Here is an 18,159-nt window from a genome sequence, read left to right as displayed (position 1 = left end):
GCTTTCATGGTCAAACAAATAGTTAGGCCACCCTATTATTCTTTCCTATTAGCTGCTCTGAAAATCTTAAGACAACTCTTGCCACCAACCCAACATTATAATAACTGTTTTATTAAGAGATCTTGATTTGGTTGTCAGTTTCTGGTCCCCCCCCCCCCAAATAATTTCTTGCTTTTTGATGAGTTTTCTCTGGTAGAAGCTATGATATGATGAAGTGGTGATGATGAAGCTATGATAAGAGAAAGTGATATTGAAACACAGTCCTCTCTATGTCGCTGACTACACTAGGAATATAGTAATTAAAACCCATACAATAGAATATGAATATTAATTATAGAAGTTTTTGAGAATAATTTAAAATGGAAAGGTAATCATGTTTACCCTTTAATTAATGTAGGAGTAAAAAACTGTACGATGGTACCACATTATATGTTAGACTCAGAATTGGATTACAAATAATTACCAAAAAAGCAGACTATCTTGTCCCTTGAAGTATAATTTCTTAATGTTTTTATTTCATACTATTGCAAATAAGACATCAGACTGCTCTCACTGGTATCCATATATCACAAAAGGCCAAGGAATAAAATAAATGTCCTGAAAGACAATACTATCCTGTTCCTATAAATATACTAAAGTAGCACTTAGCCATTAATGAAATATTTCATTCAGTTAGAGAGTGCATTTTTAAATGGTGTATGTCAGTTTGAATCTGGAAGATAATACTTTTGATAAATCTTGAAACTTATTATTTAGACCTTTTTATAGTAATGAAGTGATCAAAGTTGTAAAACACATTATTTATAATAATATAAATAAACTGGAATCTATATGACAAGACATTTAATTCTGTTCTAAATTTTTTTTTACATTCTACAGAATTAAAGTAAAATAAAATGTGTTAACTATTTAGAGTTGGCTGTGACACACATCTGGGCAAATTGTTACACGCTGCCCACAACATTTAACTTAGAATTATTAGAGTAATTTAGAACTCCAGTCCATCAGAGTTATAAAACCAAAACTTACTAAAAGTTATTTTAGAGAGATATCAGTAATTAAATTCACATTGACTAAGATTTCTTTATCTTCAAAAGAGCAGATAAACTTTTATATTTGCAGCCAAATATAAACACTTTAAGTAGAAAGTGATGCTACAAAATCTGAATTTAACTAGATTTCAGATTGACTGTCTCCCTTTAAGAAACAGTGTGAATTGTCAATAGAAAAGTGGGAAGTCAACCAAATAAGACTACTCAAATTGATTAAGAGTTTCAGCAAAAAGATAGGTTGGCAAAATGGTTAATTATAGCTAGAGAACTTAAAAGGAATAAGAGGTGTTTTAAGAGAAGAAAAAACTATGGACAAAAATAGCTTTATTAACGAAGGAGATAAAGTTAACAACTTCTTAAAAACAAGCCCCGGGCAAAAATTTTATCCTCACAACATCCCATGAGGTAAGAAGGAACTACTACCGCCTTTTATTTTCCTGCTTTGACTTATTGCCAATACAATGCATTGAACTTTGTATAATGGCGCCAGTCATTGAACAACAATTAGTGTTCCAGTATATTATTGCAGTGAGAATGGGTTTGCCTTGGCATGCGGTACATCAAATCTTGTCACAAGTTTCTGATATAGTGTCCAAATTTTGTTGACTGTCCACAGGAAACTTGTGCCCTTGTTGCCAAGAAGGCAAATGGCATTTTGGGATGTATATGTAGGGGCATTGCCAGCAGATCGAGGGACGTGATCGTTCCCCTCTATTCGACATTGGTGAGGCCTCATCTGGAGTACTGTGTCCAGTTTTGGGCCCCACACTACAAGTTGGATGTGGAGAAATTGGAGAGAGTCCAGCGAAGGGCAACAAAAATGATTAGGGGACTGGAACACATGACTTCTGAGGAGAGGCTGAGGGAACTGGGATTGTTTAGTCTGCGGAAGAGAAGAATAAGGGGGGATTTGATAGCTGCTTTCAACTACCTGAAAGGGGGTTCCAAAGAGGATGGCTCTAGACTGTTCTCAGTGGAAGCAGATGACAGAACAAGGAGTAATGGTCTCAAGTTGCAGTGGGGGAGGTTAGGTTAGATATTAGGAAAACCCTTTTCACCAGGAGGGTGGTGAAACACTGGAATGCGTTACCTAGGGAGGTGGTAGAATCTTCTTCCTTAGAAGTTTTTAAGGTCAGACTTCACAAAGCCCAGGGTGGGATGATTTAGTTGGGGCTTGGTCCTGCTTTGAGCAGGGGGTTGGACTAGATGACCTCCTGAGGTCCCTTCCAACCCTGATGTTCTATGATTCTATGAAACGAAAGTAAACTTGGATTTAATAACAGCACTACAGGGCATTAATAGGCCTTTGGTGCATATTTTGAGTGCTGAAAGGGTTAACCAATCAGTATGTATGTCGGGTGCCTGAACCGGGGTTGGGGCAGGGGATCCTTGGAGGGGAAGGGATGGCGCGGGGGGGGGGGGCATGGTTCGGTGCTGGTGGCTCCGCCACTGTTAGGAAGCTTCTCCTGCCCCGATGTATGTCTTCGCAGTTAAAAGGTTAACTTTTTAATCCTAAAGTTTCATAAAACTAAATTTGTCAAAAGTGGGATGATTGCTGGTCCGGTGGAATACTACCTCTTCCCCTATTAAAATAGTTATTGTGGGATTCTGGGAAGGATGAGGGCAAAAAAGCTTAATTTATAGGCCAAGCTTAGTTATTCTTATAGCATGTCAGTATGTTGAATTTTTTCCTGTTCTGTCATAGGGCTTAGTAGAAAGTAACTTGGACATATAGCTGTTCTTGATGGCCCTTCCTCTTTCTTTTTATCTTGATCCCAAGTTGGTCAGGCTAGCACTTTTGACTTTGTATCTTTTCTTTTGGGATTATCCTTGAACCTTTAATAAATATGGTTTTCCATAAAGTATTTCACTTGTCCCACAAAAATTTCAGTGTTGCGTCTCAAATCCCTAACACAGTTGTCCACTCAGGATATCTCCTGTCAATAGAAAATACTGGAAACCTTGAATTTTCAACTTGCTAGAACAGAAGAATGACATTTCCAAACTATTAAGAAATATATTTACTACTGTAAGAGTTATGAGTAGTATGGCTCACTAGATATTCTAATATTTTTATGTTCCCCATAAGAAACGTTTCCTTATATTAATAACTATTGGAAGGGTAAACAAACATTTCCAGATTTTACTTATGTTTTGTAGGGTCCACCGTGAGAACCTTCACTCCATTTTATTTTCTGGTGGAGCCAGTGGACACGTTATCAGTTCGAGGGGCTTTTGTCATACTGAACTGTTCAGCTTACTGTGAGCCTTCTCCAAAAATTGAATGGAAGAAAGATGGGACTTTCCTAAATTTGGTGTCAGATGACCGGCGCCAGCTGCTGCCAGATGGATCTTTATTAATAAATGGTGTGGTACATTCCAAGCACAATAAACCTGACGAAGGATATTATCAGTGTGTGGCAACTGTGGAAAGCCTTGGGACCATTGTAAGCAGAACAGCAAAGCTTACAGTAGCAGGTGAGTCCTGCAATTGACTGCATGATAATGTTGATGTGCATGTGATGGGATCCCCAGGGTGCAGCCTGGGACTGCGGTGCCTCCTTTACTCTCCAGCCTGAGCTGTCTCTCACAATCCTTTGCTAGTGACAAGCAGCAAAACCCTCCAGGCACTGTTATCGCTCAGCACAACTGCATGTGGAGCCCCACACCCAGATAGATTGCATGAGTGCTCCCAGAACCATTCATGAATCACAGAGAAAGGCACCAGCCGAATCCCCCCACCTCCCAGCCTTGTACCTCAGGAATATACCGTCTTGCACTGCTCAAGAGGAGCAGTGCAAGTTTATTAATAGGTTTACCACTTCATCAATAGAAAGTAGATATCTGCCAGCCTTTGTAAATGTGAGCAGATCTATCAAACACTTTAGGCAAACTCACCGGTAAAGATAAACAGTAAAACAATTTTATTGACTACAAAAGGTAGATTTTAAGTGATTATATAAGTCCCAGGTAAAAAGTCAGAGTGGTTACCAAAATAAAATAAAATATAAGCACGCAATCTAAATTCTCATCTCTGTTAGATTGGGCAACATCTAGATTAAGCAGTTTTTCTGACCCCACTAGATACTGAAGTTCATAGTACACAGCTTTCATCCTTGAAACCTGGGCCAGTCTCCCCTGTTGGAGTCTTCCGTCTTTTGAGTGTCCTTGTTGCTTGCAGGATAGGTGGGGGGAGGAGAAATGGCCAAGCATAGGGACCCTTGTGTTCTGTTTTATACCCTCAGTCCCATGTGCTTGGAGAACACAAGTTCAGGCATGTCTGGTGGGCATTGCTGAGTCCCCAGGCAAGGTCGAGCAATTCCCTTGGTGTCACCTTGTGCATGTGAGTCACTGCATTGTAGCTCCCTTGCTGGACAATAGCTGTTCAATACCCGCCTGTGAGTTGGTTACTTTCCTTGCTGTTGTCTCCTAGAGAGTTAATATCTGGCCGATTCCCGAATTTATGTTTTAGTGGCAACCATACAACACAATCTCATAACTTCATGTGCAGTAATTATATACATATTTAGATAGGTTATGATTTGCCAAAAGTCATTGTTCTTTCTCCTGATACCTCACATGGCCTTCTTTCTGGAATATCACAATTATATATAAATAAGGAATATGGGGGTTACAGGGCACTCCCCCAAGGTATAGAATGTCACAGTGCACTCTCTTCTATAGAAAAGGAGTACTTGTGGCACCTTAGAGACTAACCAATTTATTTGAGCATAAGCTTTCGTGAGCTATAGCTCACTTCATCGGATGCATACTGTGGAAAGATGTGCATCCGATGAAGTGAGCTGTAGCTCACGAAAGCTTATGCTCAAATAAATTGGTTAGTCTCTAAGGTGCCACAAGTACCCCTTTTCTTTTTGCGAATACAGACTAACACGGCTGTTACTCTGAAACCTCTGTCCCTCTCTGGAGGGAGATGCTTTGGAAGAAAAGACCAAGTACTTTGTCACTTGCTAATTCAAGTACCTGGCTAACACAACTGAGAAGAATCAACATCCCTGTCCCTTCACTTAGGGGCTGAGAGAACTCTCACCCAAGTTTTTTAGTCTCTAAGGGGACCTCTAGCAAAACGAGGGAAGATGAAACTTGGTATTTCTGATATTTCAAAGATAATAAGCAGAAACAGAAGTGTTTGAAAGGAAATAATCTGCCAGATTTTTAGACCTTCTTTACAGATGCAAAGAAAACACAAAAAGCACAATCCCATTTATTTTCCTTTTGGTGGTCACCTTTAAGGTCATGTCTAATTGTCTTCAAAGTGTCTTTGGGACTAGAGAACAGAGATAAGGAACTTGTTGGGGAAGGTTTGTATTCTCTAAATATTTCATGTTCAGTTTATAGCTGGAGCCCTACCAAATTCATGGCTATGAAAAATGCATCATGGACCATGAAAACTGGTCTTTTGTGTGCTTTTACCCTAAACCATACAGATTTCACAGGGGAGACCAGCATTTCTCAAATTGGTAGTCCTGTCCCAAAAGGGAGTTGTAGGGGATTGGCCGCAAGGTTATTTTAGGGGAGCCACGGTATTGCCACCCTTACTTCTGCGCTGCCTTCAGAGCTGGGTGGCCAGAGAGTGGTGGCTGGTGGCCAGGCACCCAGCTCTGAAGGTGGCATCCCTCCAGCAGCAGCGCAGACATAAGGGTGGCAATACCATATCAGGCCACCCTTTCGTCTGTGCTGCTGCTTGCAGAGCTGGGCGGCCAGAGAGGGGCAGCTGCTGACTGAGGGCCGAGCTCTGCAGGCAGCAGCGCAGATGTAATGGTGGCAATACCACACCATGCCATCCTTCCTTCTGCGCTGCTGTTGGTGGCGGCTCTGCCTTCAGAGCTGGGCTCCTGGCCAGCAGCTGCCGCTCTCCAGCTGCCCAACTCTGAAGGCAGAGTCGCAGTAAGGGTAGTGATACCGCAACAGCCCTCTCCCCCACCCCCCCCGGGACCCCTATAATTACAACACACTGAAATTTAGGTTTTAATACCCAAAATCATGAAATTTATTATTTTTTAAATCCTATGACCGTGAAATTGACCACAGTGGAACATGATCTGCGGAAAAGGACCTAGGGGTGACAGTGGACGAGAAGCTGGATATGAGTCAGCAGTGTGCCCTTGTTGCCAAGAAGGCCAATGGCATTTTGGGATGTATAAGTAGGGGCATAGCGAGCAGATCGAGGGACGTGATCGTTCCCCTCTATTCGACATTGGTGAGGCCTCATCTGGAGTACTGTGTCCAGTTTTGGGCCCCACACTACAAGAAGGATGTGGATAAATTGGAGAGAGTCCAGCGAAGGGCAACAAAAATGATTAGGGGTCTAGAACACATGACTTCTGAGGAGAGGCTGAGGGAGCTGGGATTGTTTAGCCTGCAGAAGAGAAGAATGAGGGGGCATTTGATAGCTGCTTTCAACTACCTGAAAGGGGGTTCCAAAGAGGATGGCTCTAGACTGTTCTCAATGGTAGCAGATGACAGAACGAGGAGTAATGGTCTCAAGTTGCAGTGGGGGAGGTTTAGATTGGATATTAGGAAAAACTTTTTCACTAAGAGGGTGGTGAATCACTGGAATGCGTTACCTAGGGAGGTGGTAGAATCTCCTTCCTTAGAGGTTTTTAAGGTCAGGCTTGACAAAGCCCTGGCTGGGATGATTTAACTGGGAATTGGTCCTGCTTCGAGCAGGGGGTTGGACTAGATGACCTTCTGGGGTCCCTTCCAACCCTGATATTCTATGATTCCATGATTCTATGAATTTGGTCGGCTCCTATTTATAGCTGAGGCCTCAGGAATGTCTGATTCTATTATTTTTGTGGACAATGTAGCTTTATGCAAACTATATACCCTACGTGAAAGAGGCTTATAATTACTTCACAACAGCAAATCAGACTTCAAAAACAAAAGCAAAAGAAGCTGAAGCAATTTAAGGAGGAAAAATTGGCCATTCAGCAATTTTCCTTCGTTTCTCTAATGATCTACTTGCCAGCTTTTCTGACAATTTTTTCTTCTCTGCACAAATGGCTCAGGGTAATGAATTCATCCTGACTGATGCTACAGCATCTCCCTTAGCTGCTGTTTGTTGCCATTTACATTCAGACATTGTCTCTATTACATTATTATGTGGTATTGTGAAAGACCAGTAACAGTGGAAATAAACAACTGATTTTTCTCCATCTTACAGAGTATCCCTGAAATGGGAAGTATATTCCTATTTATTTATTTATTTATTTATTTAATTTATTTGGAAATGACATTAAAAGCAATCCCAACAGTTTTATCTAAATAATTATAATCTAGCCTCTTCTCACTGAGTTGTGGTATTTGATTTTGCTGAGTTCTACACCAGATCATTTACACTGTATGGCATGTCCGTTCATTTTCAGTGCAATGATTATGAATATGTAAAGTTAATAGAGTGAGAAACAGAAAATTCAAAACACCTTTTACAATGTCCAGGCCTTTTTTCATCCTTTGTACCGTTCTGAACATTCCCATGGTCTAGGGCTGGAGGTTCTGTGACACGATCACCTGTAATAAACTTAGAAATGCTGCTGCACAGGCAGATTTTTTTGTTTGTTTGCACTCCTAAAGCTACACTTGAAAAGAAGTTTGTAAGCAGTGGCATGAACAAATCTGTCCACTCTGGATGAGGCCATTATAATACAAACGTTTACCACACAAACCTTTTTGAACCCACACACCCACATTCATGTCTTAGAAGAATATTGATTGTGGGTGGAAACATTTGTTAGAAATGCATATGACAAAATATTACTTACACATTTTTTAGTGGTAAGTGAAATTGAGTCTGGAGCTGAGATCTTGCATAAGGCCCTAGCCTTTGAGAGAACAAGGATAGAAGTGGTGATGTTGAAGTATTGGCACTTGGACACAAAAGATTGGAGTTCAATTTCGACGCTGCCACAATTTCCTGTGACCTTGGGCAAGTTGCTTAATTTACCTGTGCCTTAGTTCCCAATCTGTAAAATGGGAATAATACTTCCTTTCTCTCACATTTTGATTATATTGTTTATTTAGATTGTAAGGGCTCCCTACTCAAATCTGTCCACTGTGGATGAGGCCATTGTAATACAAACGTTTACCACACAAACATGTAATACAAATAATTAAAGTTGGGTAGGTTGGTCTTATGTATAGGATCTTATGTTGCCATCTGTGCTGGGATGCATTTCATATGTTTAAAAAACAGTGAGGTGTAATATAAATTCTTTTATTGAAATGAGTTTGGAATAACTGTATTACTTACAGGTTTCAGAGTAGCAGCCATGTTAGTCTGTATTTGCAAAAAAGAAGAAGAGTACTTGTGACACCTTAGAGACTAACAAATTTGAGCAAATTTAAGCTTTCGTGTCAAGGTTCCTTCCCCACTCTGAACTCTAGGGTGCAGATGTGGGGACCTGCATGAAAACCCCCCTAAGCTTATTCTTACCAGCTTAGGTTAAAACTTCCCCAAGGTACAAACTATTTTACCTTTTGCCCCTGGACTTTATTGCTGCCACCACCAAGCGTCTATCAAATATGTAACAGGGAAAGAGCCCACTTGGAAACGTCTTTCCCCCCCTCGAATCCTCCCAAGCCCTACACCCCCTTTCCTGGGGAAAGCTTGATAAAAATCCTCACCAATTTGCATAGGTGAACACAGACCCAAACCCTTGGATCTTAAGAACAATGAAAAAGCAATCAGGTTCTTAAAAGAAGAATTTTAATTGAAGAAAAAATAAAAGAATCACCTCTGTAAAATCAGGATGATAAACACCTTACAGGGCAATCAGATTCAAAACATAGAGAATCCCTCTAGGCAAAACCTTAAGTTACAAAAAGACACAAAAACAGGAATATACATTCCATTGAGCACAACTTATTTTATCAGCCATTTAAACAAAACAGAAACTAACGCATATCTAACTAGATATGCTTAAGCTTATGCTCAAATAAATTTGTTAGTCTCTAAGGTGCCACAAGTTCTCCTTTTCTTTTTGTATTGCTTACAAATGGCAAAACTGCAAGTGAGTAATGCAGTGCAGTGATTGTCAATAAAACACTTATGCTACACTACATTGTGTGCCCCGTATATGACACATTCTACAGACACTATGCTTGAGTTTTTAACTCAAAAAGAAAATGGTATTTTTCAGAACCTTCTACATGTAAAGCCAGGCTGGCTATATGCTGTGAATATATAGGCTTTGAAAGGAGTGGTAAAATGTAATTGATACTGTCAAGGCTGATTACCCACTCTGGCTCTTCAAGTGCAGAATCTGGGGGACCGCAAGGATTCTAAAACTTAATACTGGCCACTCCAGACTTGTATTAAACCTCCAAGGTTACAGATTCTCTCTGAGCTTGGATGGGTAGATGCTGCCACCACCCAAATGCAAAAAACCCCTTTTGACAACTGAGAAAGGCACACTTGGGAATTCCTTCCTGTGGGGTACCCTCAAGCCATGTCACCCTCCCTCTGGGGAAGAGCTGAGGAAAAAACAAAAACAAAAAAGGAAATCAGCTGTTGCCACCGGCTAATTAAACAACATATGCACAAACCTCTGAGGATACAAAAACACAAAACAAAAACCCAATCCTGTTCTTAAAAAAAGGTAAATTTTATTAAAAACAAAAGAAAGAAAATACATCTGGAACTTAGGCTTTTGCTAGATTTTAAAAAACCCACTTACAAAAATTAAACATCAAGAATAACCTTCTTGAGGTCCAGCTTAATGGTTACAAGCGAAACAAAAGCATTTGGGGGTTAGCACAGAGGAGTCCACAAGCCAATAAGAAATAAATAACCCTAATTGCATCTTCGTAGACATTCCCTAATTTACTTATGTATCTGGGGTTTCAGATAAGCAATTCCTAGGTATGATTTGATGATTTTTCATACCTGGTTTAAAGCTTCCTACAGCATAGTTCAGCCCTGTTCCTGCTCAGTCTCTCCTCTCTCCGGAGAACAACAGACAGACAAAAGGGGAGTCTTGTTTCAATTTTAAAAAGTTCTAGCCTTCCCATTGCTTCTTTTGGTCAGGTGCCCACTCAGTTCCTTTTACCTATGCATGCAGTCAGACTTTTTAACCCTTTTCAGGTAAAGCAAATAGAGAACAGCCACCAAGAAGGATTTTATGGCTGGCTGGCTGGGTGTCCATAAAAGGAAGCTACCTTCCGACTTCATTTATCACAGATACATTTTATAAATATTATTAAATAATCTAAAAGTTTTCCCTACATCATAATGTCACACATTTAATGATATGCCAACATTAGAAACAGAGGCCTTATACCATCTATATAACATAGAAAATATCAATAACTAAAGTAAGGTGTTGCTGCTGATTCATGCTTTGCATGTATTAATATTATATGCAGTGCTGATAAGATCTATTTGCTTAGAAAAGCTTTGTAAAATATCATTTAATTCTCAGTTTCTGAGTTTTAAATTGCTTTGACTGTGACTGAATGTGTTATTTTAGGGAAATAGACTTTTGGTTGCTTGCTTCCTTTTTGGCACAGTGCGATAAACTTGTCATTGTGGCACTGAACAATTGATGATGTGGTGCCAGGAAAGGTTTGCAGTGGGTTTGACTGTGCGCTTTTAGAGAACCTGTTCCAGATATGAAAATAAATTTGGTGCTTAGTCTTTAATTCACTTTCAGGTGAACTTCAAGTATTTCTATTTATTCTTTCTATGTAAGATTTAGGTAAGCCATCTGGTTACGCTGGGTCGCAAGTAGAGACAAAGCAAACAAGATGAGGTGCAGAAATGCAGTGTTGGGTTGCATAATTTAAAGATGCAAAAGCTAAGTTTCTTGCAATAACGTACTCAGCCACACTGCACAGTCTGTATTTTTGTGGTGTCTTTCATGATATATATTTCTCTCAGTAGTACATTATTATACATTGAACATAGAAAATAGGAAAGTAAAATATACATGTGTGGAAAACAGCTAAGTTATTGTTGTACAAACTTTAAATTGTGCCTTTCCTGATTCTCTAACTTTAACTGTGCAACCTTCGTTTTGCATGAATATAGTTTTTTAGGTTTTTGTAAAGGAGAGAGAAAACATGGGTACATTTTGAGGAGGTACTGGTATATTTCTTGCACAATAAGTGCATATTTCTTTAACTGAAATAAAAAAATCTTGTGCGCTTCAAAGTGTGTATACTTAAGAGGTACTGGTTTAATATATTGAAGAATTTCACTGACTTCTTTCAAATCATTCAGGAGCAGTTTAGCACTCCATCCCCTAATCTTGGATGTTTGGGCAGGAAGTCTGCATCAGGGCAAAAATAGAGGCCTATGCAGAACAGCTCTCTTGAAGTGTACTTTCAAGACTGAGAAAGTTTCATCGCTGCTAAAGCGCACACTTCCATTTTCATACTTTGATAACCTTGTTAAGTTGGAAAAAATCAGAAATTAACTAAGCATAAATAAAAAAAAAAAGCTGAATTAATTTTGATTAGACCAAAAAAATTAAAAGTTTGCCATGGAGAGGGTCCTTCCAAAGGCCTGTGCTGTCAAACACCTCCTGGTGTGTATAGATTTGGTAATGAGTTAAAATCCAAAATGTGTGGTGTGATAGACCCAGGCCAGTTGGGTACAGCTGAGTAGTAGAAGGTAGATATACTGGCCACTGGATAAGCAGTTTTCTGTTCCCTGACTGACCAGAGCAGGGGCTGCTCCAGGCTAGGGTGAACACTTGACTCCAGTTGGCCTGCAAAGAGTCAGTTGAAGCTGTTAGGCCAATGAGAACACCTGACTCCAATTAACCTGCAGAGTGTCAGGTGAGTCTGTTAAGCTAATGTGAACATCTGACTCTAATTAAGGCACCTCTGATACTATAAAAGGCTCACTCCAGTCAGGCCGAAGGGAGCCAAGGAGAGGAAGTGTGGCTGAAGGGCTGGGTAATGAAGACAGCCTCAAGTCACTGGAAAGGGAGCCCTAAGGTAAGGGTGAAGAAGGCATTGAGAGAGAGAAGCGGGAGAGCTGTGGGGAAGTGGCCCAGGGCAATGTAGCAATTCTGGTAGTGAAAGGTCGGCTGCCAACAGCTGCTGCATTTATGGTCCCTGGGCTGGAACCCGGAGTAGAGGGTGGGCCCGGGTTCCCGGCAACTCGCCACTACAGAAACACCTCCTGGGAGGGGAAGGCAGGCCCTTGTCAGGACAGGAGGCTAAACTATTCTGGAATAAGCCCGTAGGGACAACAGAGATGGTGGGAGTTCGCTCACCAACCTCCTTGCTGAATTATGTTGAAAATGGCTCAGTAGGCTGTGACCCTTGCCTCTAGAGGGAGAAGGGCTATGGAGAGGGTCACAGTGAGCCTCTGAGGCTAGCGTAATCTGCCAGGAAGCACGGGACCCACTGAGACAAGGTCGGAGCTCTGCCACAGTGGGTAATGGCCCCTAGTTCTGAGACTTGATCCCCCCCACAGGGTAACAACGGTTCAGGCTTTTTTGGAAGACTGACGATAAACCTCCCCAAAGCTTCTTTACTGCCAGGTGAAGAAAAATGAGGCAGAGTCCCATGCACTAAACCAGTGGTCTCCAAACTGTGGGGCATGCCTCCCTAGGAGGGTGCAGAGGAATGTCGGGGGGGCGGGGAGGGAGTGCCACCCAGCTAAACTCTGCCCCCAGTTCTGCTCCGGCCTCCGTCCCAGCCGCCCGGACACTAAATGTGGTAACACGCAATAACCAGTCTCGTCCATCACTGGGGGATGGGAAGTAGGGTTGCCAGGTGTCCGGTTTTTGACCGGAAAGTCCAGTAAGCAGTGCTGACCAGACACTAAAAGTCCAGTTACATGCAGTAACCGGCCTCTGCCACTGCAGGGTGGGAAGCACAGCAGCTGGAGCCTGGAGGAGCTGCTCTCTGCTCAGCTGCTTACAGAGAGAAGTGGCTGGCTGGTTCCTGGCCAGGTCAAGCCTCTTAGGCAGAGAGGTTGTTGTGTGTATCCTGTCCACCCCCAGTATGTCCCACTGTGACCCGATTTCCCCATCTTGACACCTTGCTCTGGGGACTGGCCCCTCCTGCCATGCCCCGATTGGGCGGGCAGGCAGGCTCTGCTTCCACTCTTCCCAGCCCAGCTCTGCAGGTGGCAAGTGAATCCTGGGACGTGAGGAGTGAGCAACAGGAGCAGGAGTGAGCAGTGGGTAGGGTCTGGGGAAGAGGCAGGACAAAGGGTTGGGCCTTGCGGAGCAGGGTGTCCAGTTTTCAACAGTTAGAAAGCTGGCGCCCCAAGTAGGAACAGCAGCAGCTGCTGCTCGCCTTGAGGAGCACTCAGGGACGGCTCTGGTGAGAGAGATACCAGTGGCTTCCCCGTCTTGCTCTGAGTGTGGCTCCCCCTCCCCCATCCTGCCCCATTCATACCTCCGCCCCCAGAACATGGCTCGGGGGGGTGGGGTGGGGAGTGAACCGGTTGTGGGGGCACAATTGAAAAAGATTGGGAACCACTGCACTAAGCAAACCATGTCCTGCAAATTATTCTGTACGTTCTGGTTTTGGAAACTTTTCCAAGTAGCAAGAAGAAAAGGAGTACTTGTGGCACCTTAGAGACTAACCAATTTATTTGAGCATGAGCTTTCGTGAGCTACAGCTCACTGCTTGGTGATACCATGCTGTTGAAGACCCAACCTCTCAAGTTGCATGCAGTCAGTTGGAGTGCTAAATGGGTACAGTTTTCTAGGTGGAAAAGATTCCAAATGATTTGTTACTTTAAATCTTCCATTCTAATGCTAAATATTTTTATTTACAAGATGTTGGACCAAGGTCTTCATGACCCGTATGAGTTGATTAGAAGTACTAAGATCTTTTCCTCCATGTTTTTTTTTTTAAACTGGTTACTCATGCAATTTGCAAATATGGAGTGGAAGTTATCAGGTGGTGGTATCATCAAGGGGAAGAAAAGGCACTTATGGGGTGGAGTGTTTACATAATTTAAATAGCTTGACTTTTTTCCAATCATTGATTTATATCAGGTTGAAGCTTTGTAAAACTAATGTGAAAATGTGTGCTGCTGCAGCTTCAGATAAAATTTAAAATGATCTAATCTAGAAATGCCATTCTTTATTTTTAAAATGCTACTATAACACTGTAATAGGCAGCAGACAAAATACTGACAATTAAGGCTCCTATCTCACTAGCACTTAGCAGGTCACATGAAACGTCTCATTGACTTCAGTGGGGCTGTTTGTGCTTAAAGTTAAGCATGTCTGTAAGTTTTTGCAGCAGCAGGTGCTAAAAATTAACTTTTCTCTTAGTGGCATAAAATTTGTCACTTCAAAACTAAATTGCTTCCACATTCTGGGCACCTACAGTTACTTAGACTTTCAGTGTGTTAACAAATCTAGTGTGAACTAATTTATAAACAGCCAACATTTACAAAAATAGATATTTATATGGACGTGTGTCCATATTTAGGCACCTAATTGACTTAGGAGAACAAGCCCTGTTGACTTCAGAACTGCAAACCCTGAGAGATGAGTATAGTCTTGTTAAAACATTTTAGCTTCTTAACTTGTAGAAGTTCAGTATATTAATAGGTAGTGATGGTTGCAAATATAGCCTGGGCTATTTGCTTATTAATTTGTGTTGTTCAATTAAGGATGTTAATGAGACTCTAGAATTATTTTTTACTGTGCAGATGAACATTTTAAGTGTGCGACTTAGTAGAAAAAATCTCTATGTAAAACCTAAAAATTCTACCAACAATTAGGAAATGAAAACATCAAATACAAACTATCTACTGTAGCAATAAAATGGGAAGAAAACTAAGAGCCAGCAACATGTAAATATAAAATCAGTTTAAATAAAATAGATTTTAAAAAATTGATTTTTGTTACATTTTTAAAAAATCATTACATTTATGCCCTCCCTGTTTAGTCAAGCCCCGGGATGTTAAACAAGAGTTCAGAGAAAGTCCAGATGACAGTGCTCAGAACATAAGTGCATCCCTCATCTTCTTTACAGCTCCCATGGTTGTTATGGTGGATCTGAACTAGTGGCAGCAAGTGTGGGAAAGCCTAGGGAAAAGGCTAGTGTAGATAAAGGGCTTTCAGTTCTTTATCACAATATCAGAAGATGTAGATGGAAAAAAGTTCTATTATAGTAGAGCTCTAGTTCTGCTATTGTTAAAGTTAAGAATGCCTTTGTGCTTAAAGGTTGGTGTCTCCACGTGCTGTAAAATCCACATGTTTACACTGATTGCTTTGAAATTTGGTGTATCTCACGAAAGTAGGTTAGTGATCTAAATCTGGGGGTCATTTGATCCATGGGTTCCTGAGATACAGCCCCCACTGCATCCCAAAGAAACCCCCATCTTTTCTTAAGTTTGCTGGAGTCTATCAATGTTTTTTGCACAGACCTAGGGATCGAACCATGGTTTTGATCATGCCCAAAATGGTCTCAATCTCTCAACATTTACCCCAGCTAATGCATGACATTCTCATTTGTCCTTTGGGGGAAAAACATTGAAAACATTATTTGAAAGAATTTAGCTCTAGATTGGCATGTGCCAAATGGATTTCACTGTGCATGTGCAGACAAAGTGCCCAAAAGGTTTGCTAGCCAGTCATGACTCATAGAAGCCGTGTGGCTCAAGGCGGTGTATTATGGCTGTTGAACCTGAGCACACCTGGGCACTGTAAATTCAAATACAACCTCGTGTAGAAATTTGGGGGGGTATGGGAGTAGGTATATTGCCACTCAGGGAGAGCAGGGGTTTAAAAAGACAGCTCCTAAGCTACCAGAGGAGCGAGCAACCAGGAGCAGCAAATGGGAGTTTTGTGAGGGAGTTTAGAGGGGGAACGTGAGAACCAGACACACACTTAACATTCTCTGAACTTACGGCAATAAATATCCCTCACCTCCCCCCAAAAGCAAGCAAACAAAAAAGGAACAAACATACATCCCTGAAAGAGTACAAATAATGCAGGCAGAAGTCCAGCAGTTTATTGCACTGGTTCTCAACTGGGGGTTTGCAGCTCGCCCTTGGATTAGATTTCAGGGGGTCTGCCAAGGATCGGCTTCAGCCCTGGGCGGGGGCGCTTGGGAAGGGAGTGCCTCCCGCCACACACCATCTCTGGTTGGGGGTCTGCAGGTTTGTGTATTTAAGTTTAGAGGTCCCTGGGTTAAAGAAAAGGTTGAGGACCAATGGTTTATAGCACTCAGTGCAGCATGCCTTGTGGATAGATGGCCTGTTTGTGCATTTGGTGCAAGCCTATCCCCATATTGACTGGGTTCTTGTCACCTCTGGACAGGATTCAGAGATAACATTTGTAGACACTATTAATGACTGCTTCTTGAAGCAGCTAGTCTTGGAACCCACAAGGTGAGAGGCAATTGCTAAATGGAACACAGGATCTGGTCCAAGAGGTGAGTGTAGCTGAGCCTTTTGGTAGTATTGATCATAATGTAATTCATTTTAACATCCTTTTGGGGGTGTGGGGGGCAATACCAAAGAAGCCCACCACAGTAGCATTTAGCTTCAAAAAGGGGAACTGTACAAAAATGAGGAAGCTAGTTAAGTGGAAATTAAAAGGAACAGTCAGAAGTGTGATGTGTGCAAATTGCATGGAAAATTTAAAAACACCATAATAGAGGTTCAAATTAAATGTATACTCCTCCCTCCCTCAAAAAAAGTAAGAGGACCAAAAATATGCCATGTGCTTTCTGCTTGGAACTTGATTTCTCTCACTCCCTAGACCAGGACTAATCCCAGTGTCTATTGTATATTTGAGTATTTGTAAAACCAGTTTAAGAATAAATGCACGCTTTTAAAGACTGATAGGCTATTCTAATATAAAGGTATGTTTTGGTTTTGAAGTGAAATCAAATGGAAAATTTGCTGTGAATAATTCCTATACTACAGAGTACTGTACTAATGAAAATTGTCTGTATGAAATTTTAGTTTGAACTGACTTTGCTAGTGCTTTTATGTAGCCTGTTGTACAAATAGGCAAATATCTAGATGAGTTGATGTACCCACCGGAAGACCTCTGCGTACTTCCTACATGTACCCCTGGTTGACACTTCTTATCCTTCATAGCTTCAGTGGCATCTTAAATTTGGACACCAGGGACAATAACAGACCCTTTATATTTTTCAAAATGCATCAATGGATTCTTTCATCTAAGAAATCTGAATAATGCCATTGTAAAGGCCATCAGTTGCACTTGTTGTTGCTGATACTAAAATATCCTTTCATTTCATCCCACAACCTAACACACAGTTTAGTTAGGAATATGGGCAATATATTTGGACCATTTGTAATGCAGCCTATAAGAAATCATTTGCATCCGTTACAAAAAGATTTGTTCATGCTGACTTACAAATAGGAAAATCAGAAGAAAGACACCCTTCTGGGTGAAAAGTCAACACACTGAAAGCCAAAATAAATGTTTGTTTTATCCAATTGTTGTTATTTTTAATGGGTGTCAACATTCATGGAAGGAAGAGAGATTTTTGAGAGTACCTCTCAACCACCATACCAAAATCCGAAACTACTTATTGACTACCTACAAACTCTACTATAACTCCGGAGGTTTTTTTTTTTAAAATTTGGTATAAAATTACTTCTGTAAAATTTAAGGTGCCTCACAGAATACTGCTCTCACTTTTGCATTTCTGAACCAAATCATTCATTCCTGGAAAGGCCAAGGTATGAATTTATATTGCAAGGTGCTCTTTTATCAATATGCAGTCAGAAGGCACATGCATTTCATAAAGTGCAGTTATGTAAATAAAGATAACTCTGCCCATTAGTCAATATCAACAAGGAGACTTTGCTAGCTAGTAAGCTGCTAATTACTGATAAAGGCCTACAATCTCTGCTAGATAGTAAATTTATATCCTTCTAAAGCAGGAACTAATCATTTTTCTAATGGAATGTAATTAGTTGCCTAATTTTAAAAATAAATAAATGGTCTCAATGGGTAACTATAATTTCTAAAGCTCTAGTGCTACTTAAGTGTGTAGGATTAAAATGGCTAGAATGACCTTCATCTCATACAAAATATTCCACTCAAAAAGGGAGATTATTATTTACATGTAAATTAAGTATCTGCTACTGTCCATTTGAGAATCTGTATCAAGCAGT

At 40.9% G+C, this 18,159-nt stretch overlaps 1 protein-coding gene across 12 annotated transcripts in view; it reads left to right on the top strand.

Moving 5' to 3' along the window:
• NEO1 (neogenin 1) overlaps positions 1 to 18,159 on the top strand; it is a 507,651-nt gene that overhangs the window by 193,917 nt on the left and 295,575 nt on the right. For all 12 annotated transcript variants that reach the window (XM_073363103.2, XM_073363101.2, XM_073363105.2 and 9 more), the window contains exon 2: positions 3,213 to 3,530. In XM_073363103.2, the coding sequence (XP_073219204.1) occupies positions 3,213 to 3,530 (318 nt within the window). The remainder of the gene's footprint in view (positions 1 to 3,212; positions 3,531 to 18,159) is intronic.

This window comes from Lepidochelys kempii, chromosome 10 (genome assembly GCF_965140285.1).
Source record: "Lepidochelys kempii isolate rLepKem1 chromosome 10, rLepKem1.hap1, whole genome shotgun sequence".
NCBI lineage: Eukaryota > Metazoa > Chordata > Testudines > Cheloniidae > Lepidochelys > Lepidochelys kempii.
The sequence above is the reverse complement of the archived record's forward strand: the minus strand, read 5'-3'. Positions and strand labels throughout refer to the sequence as shown.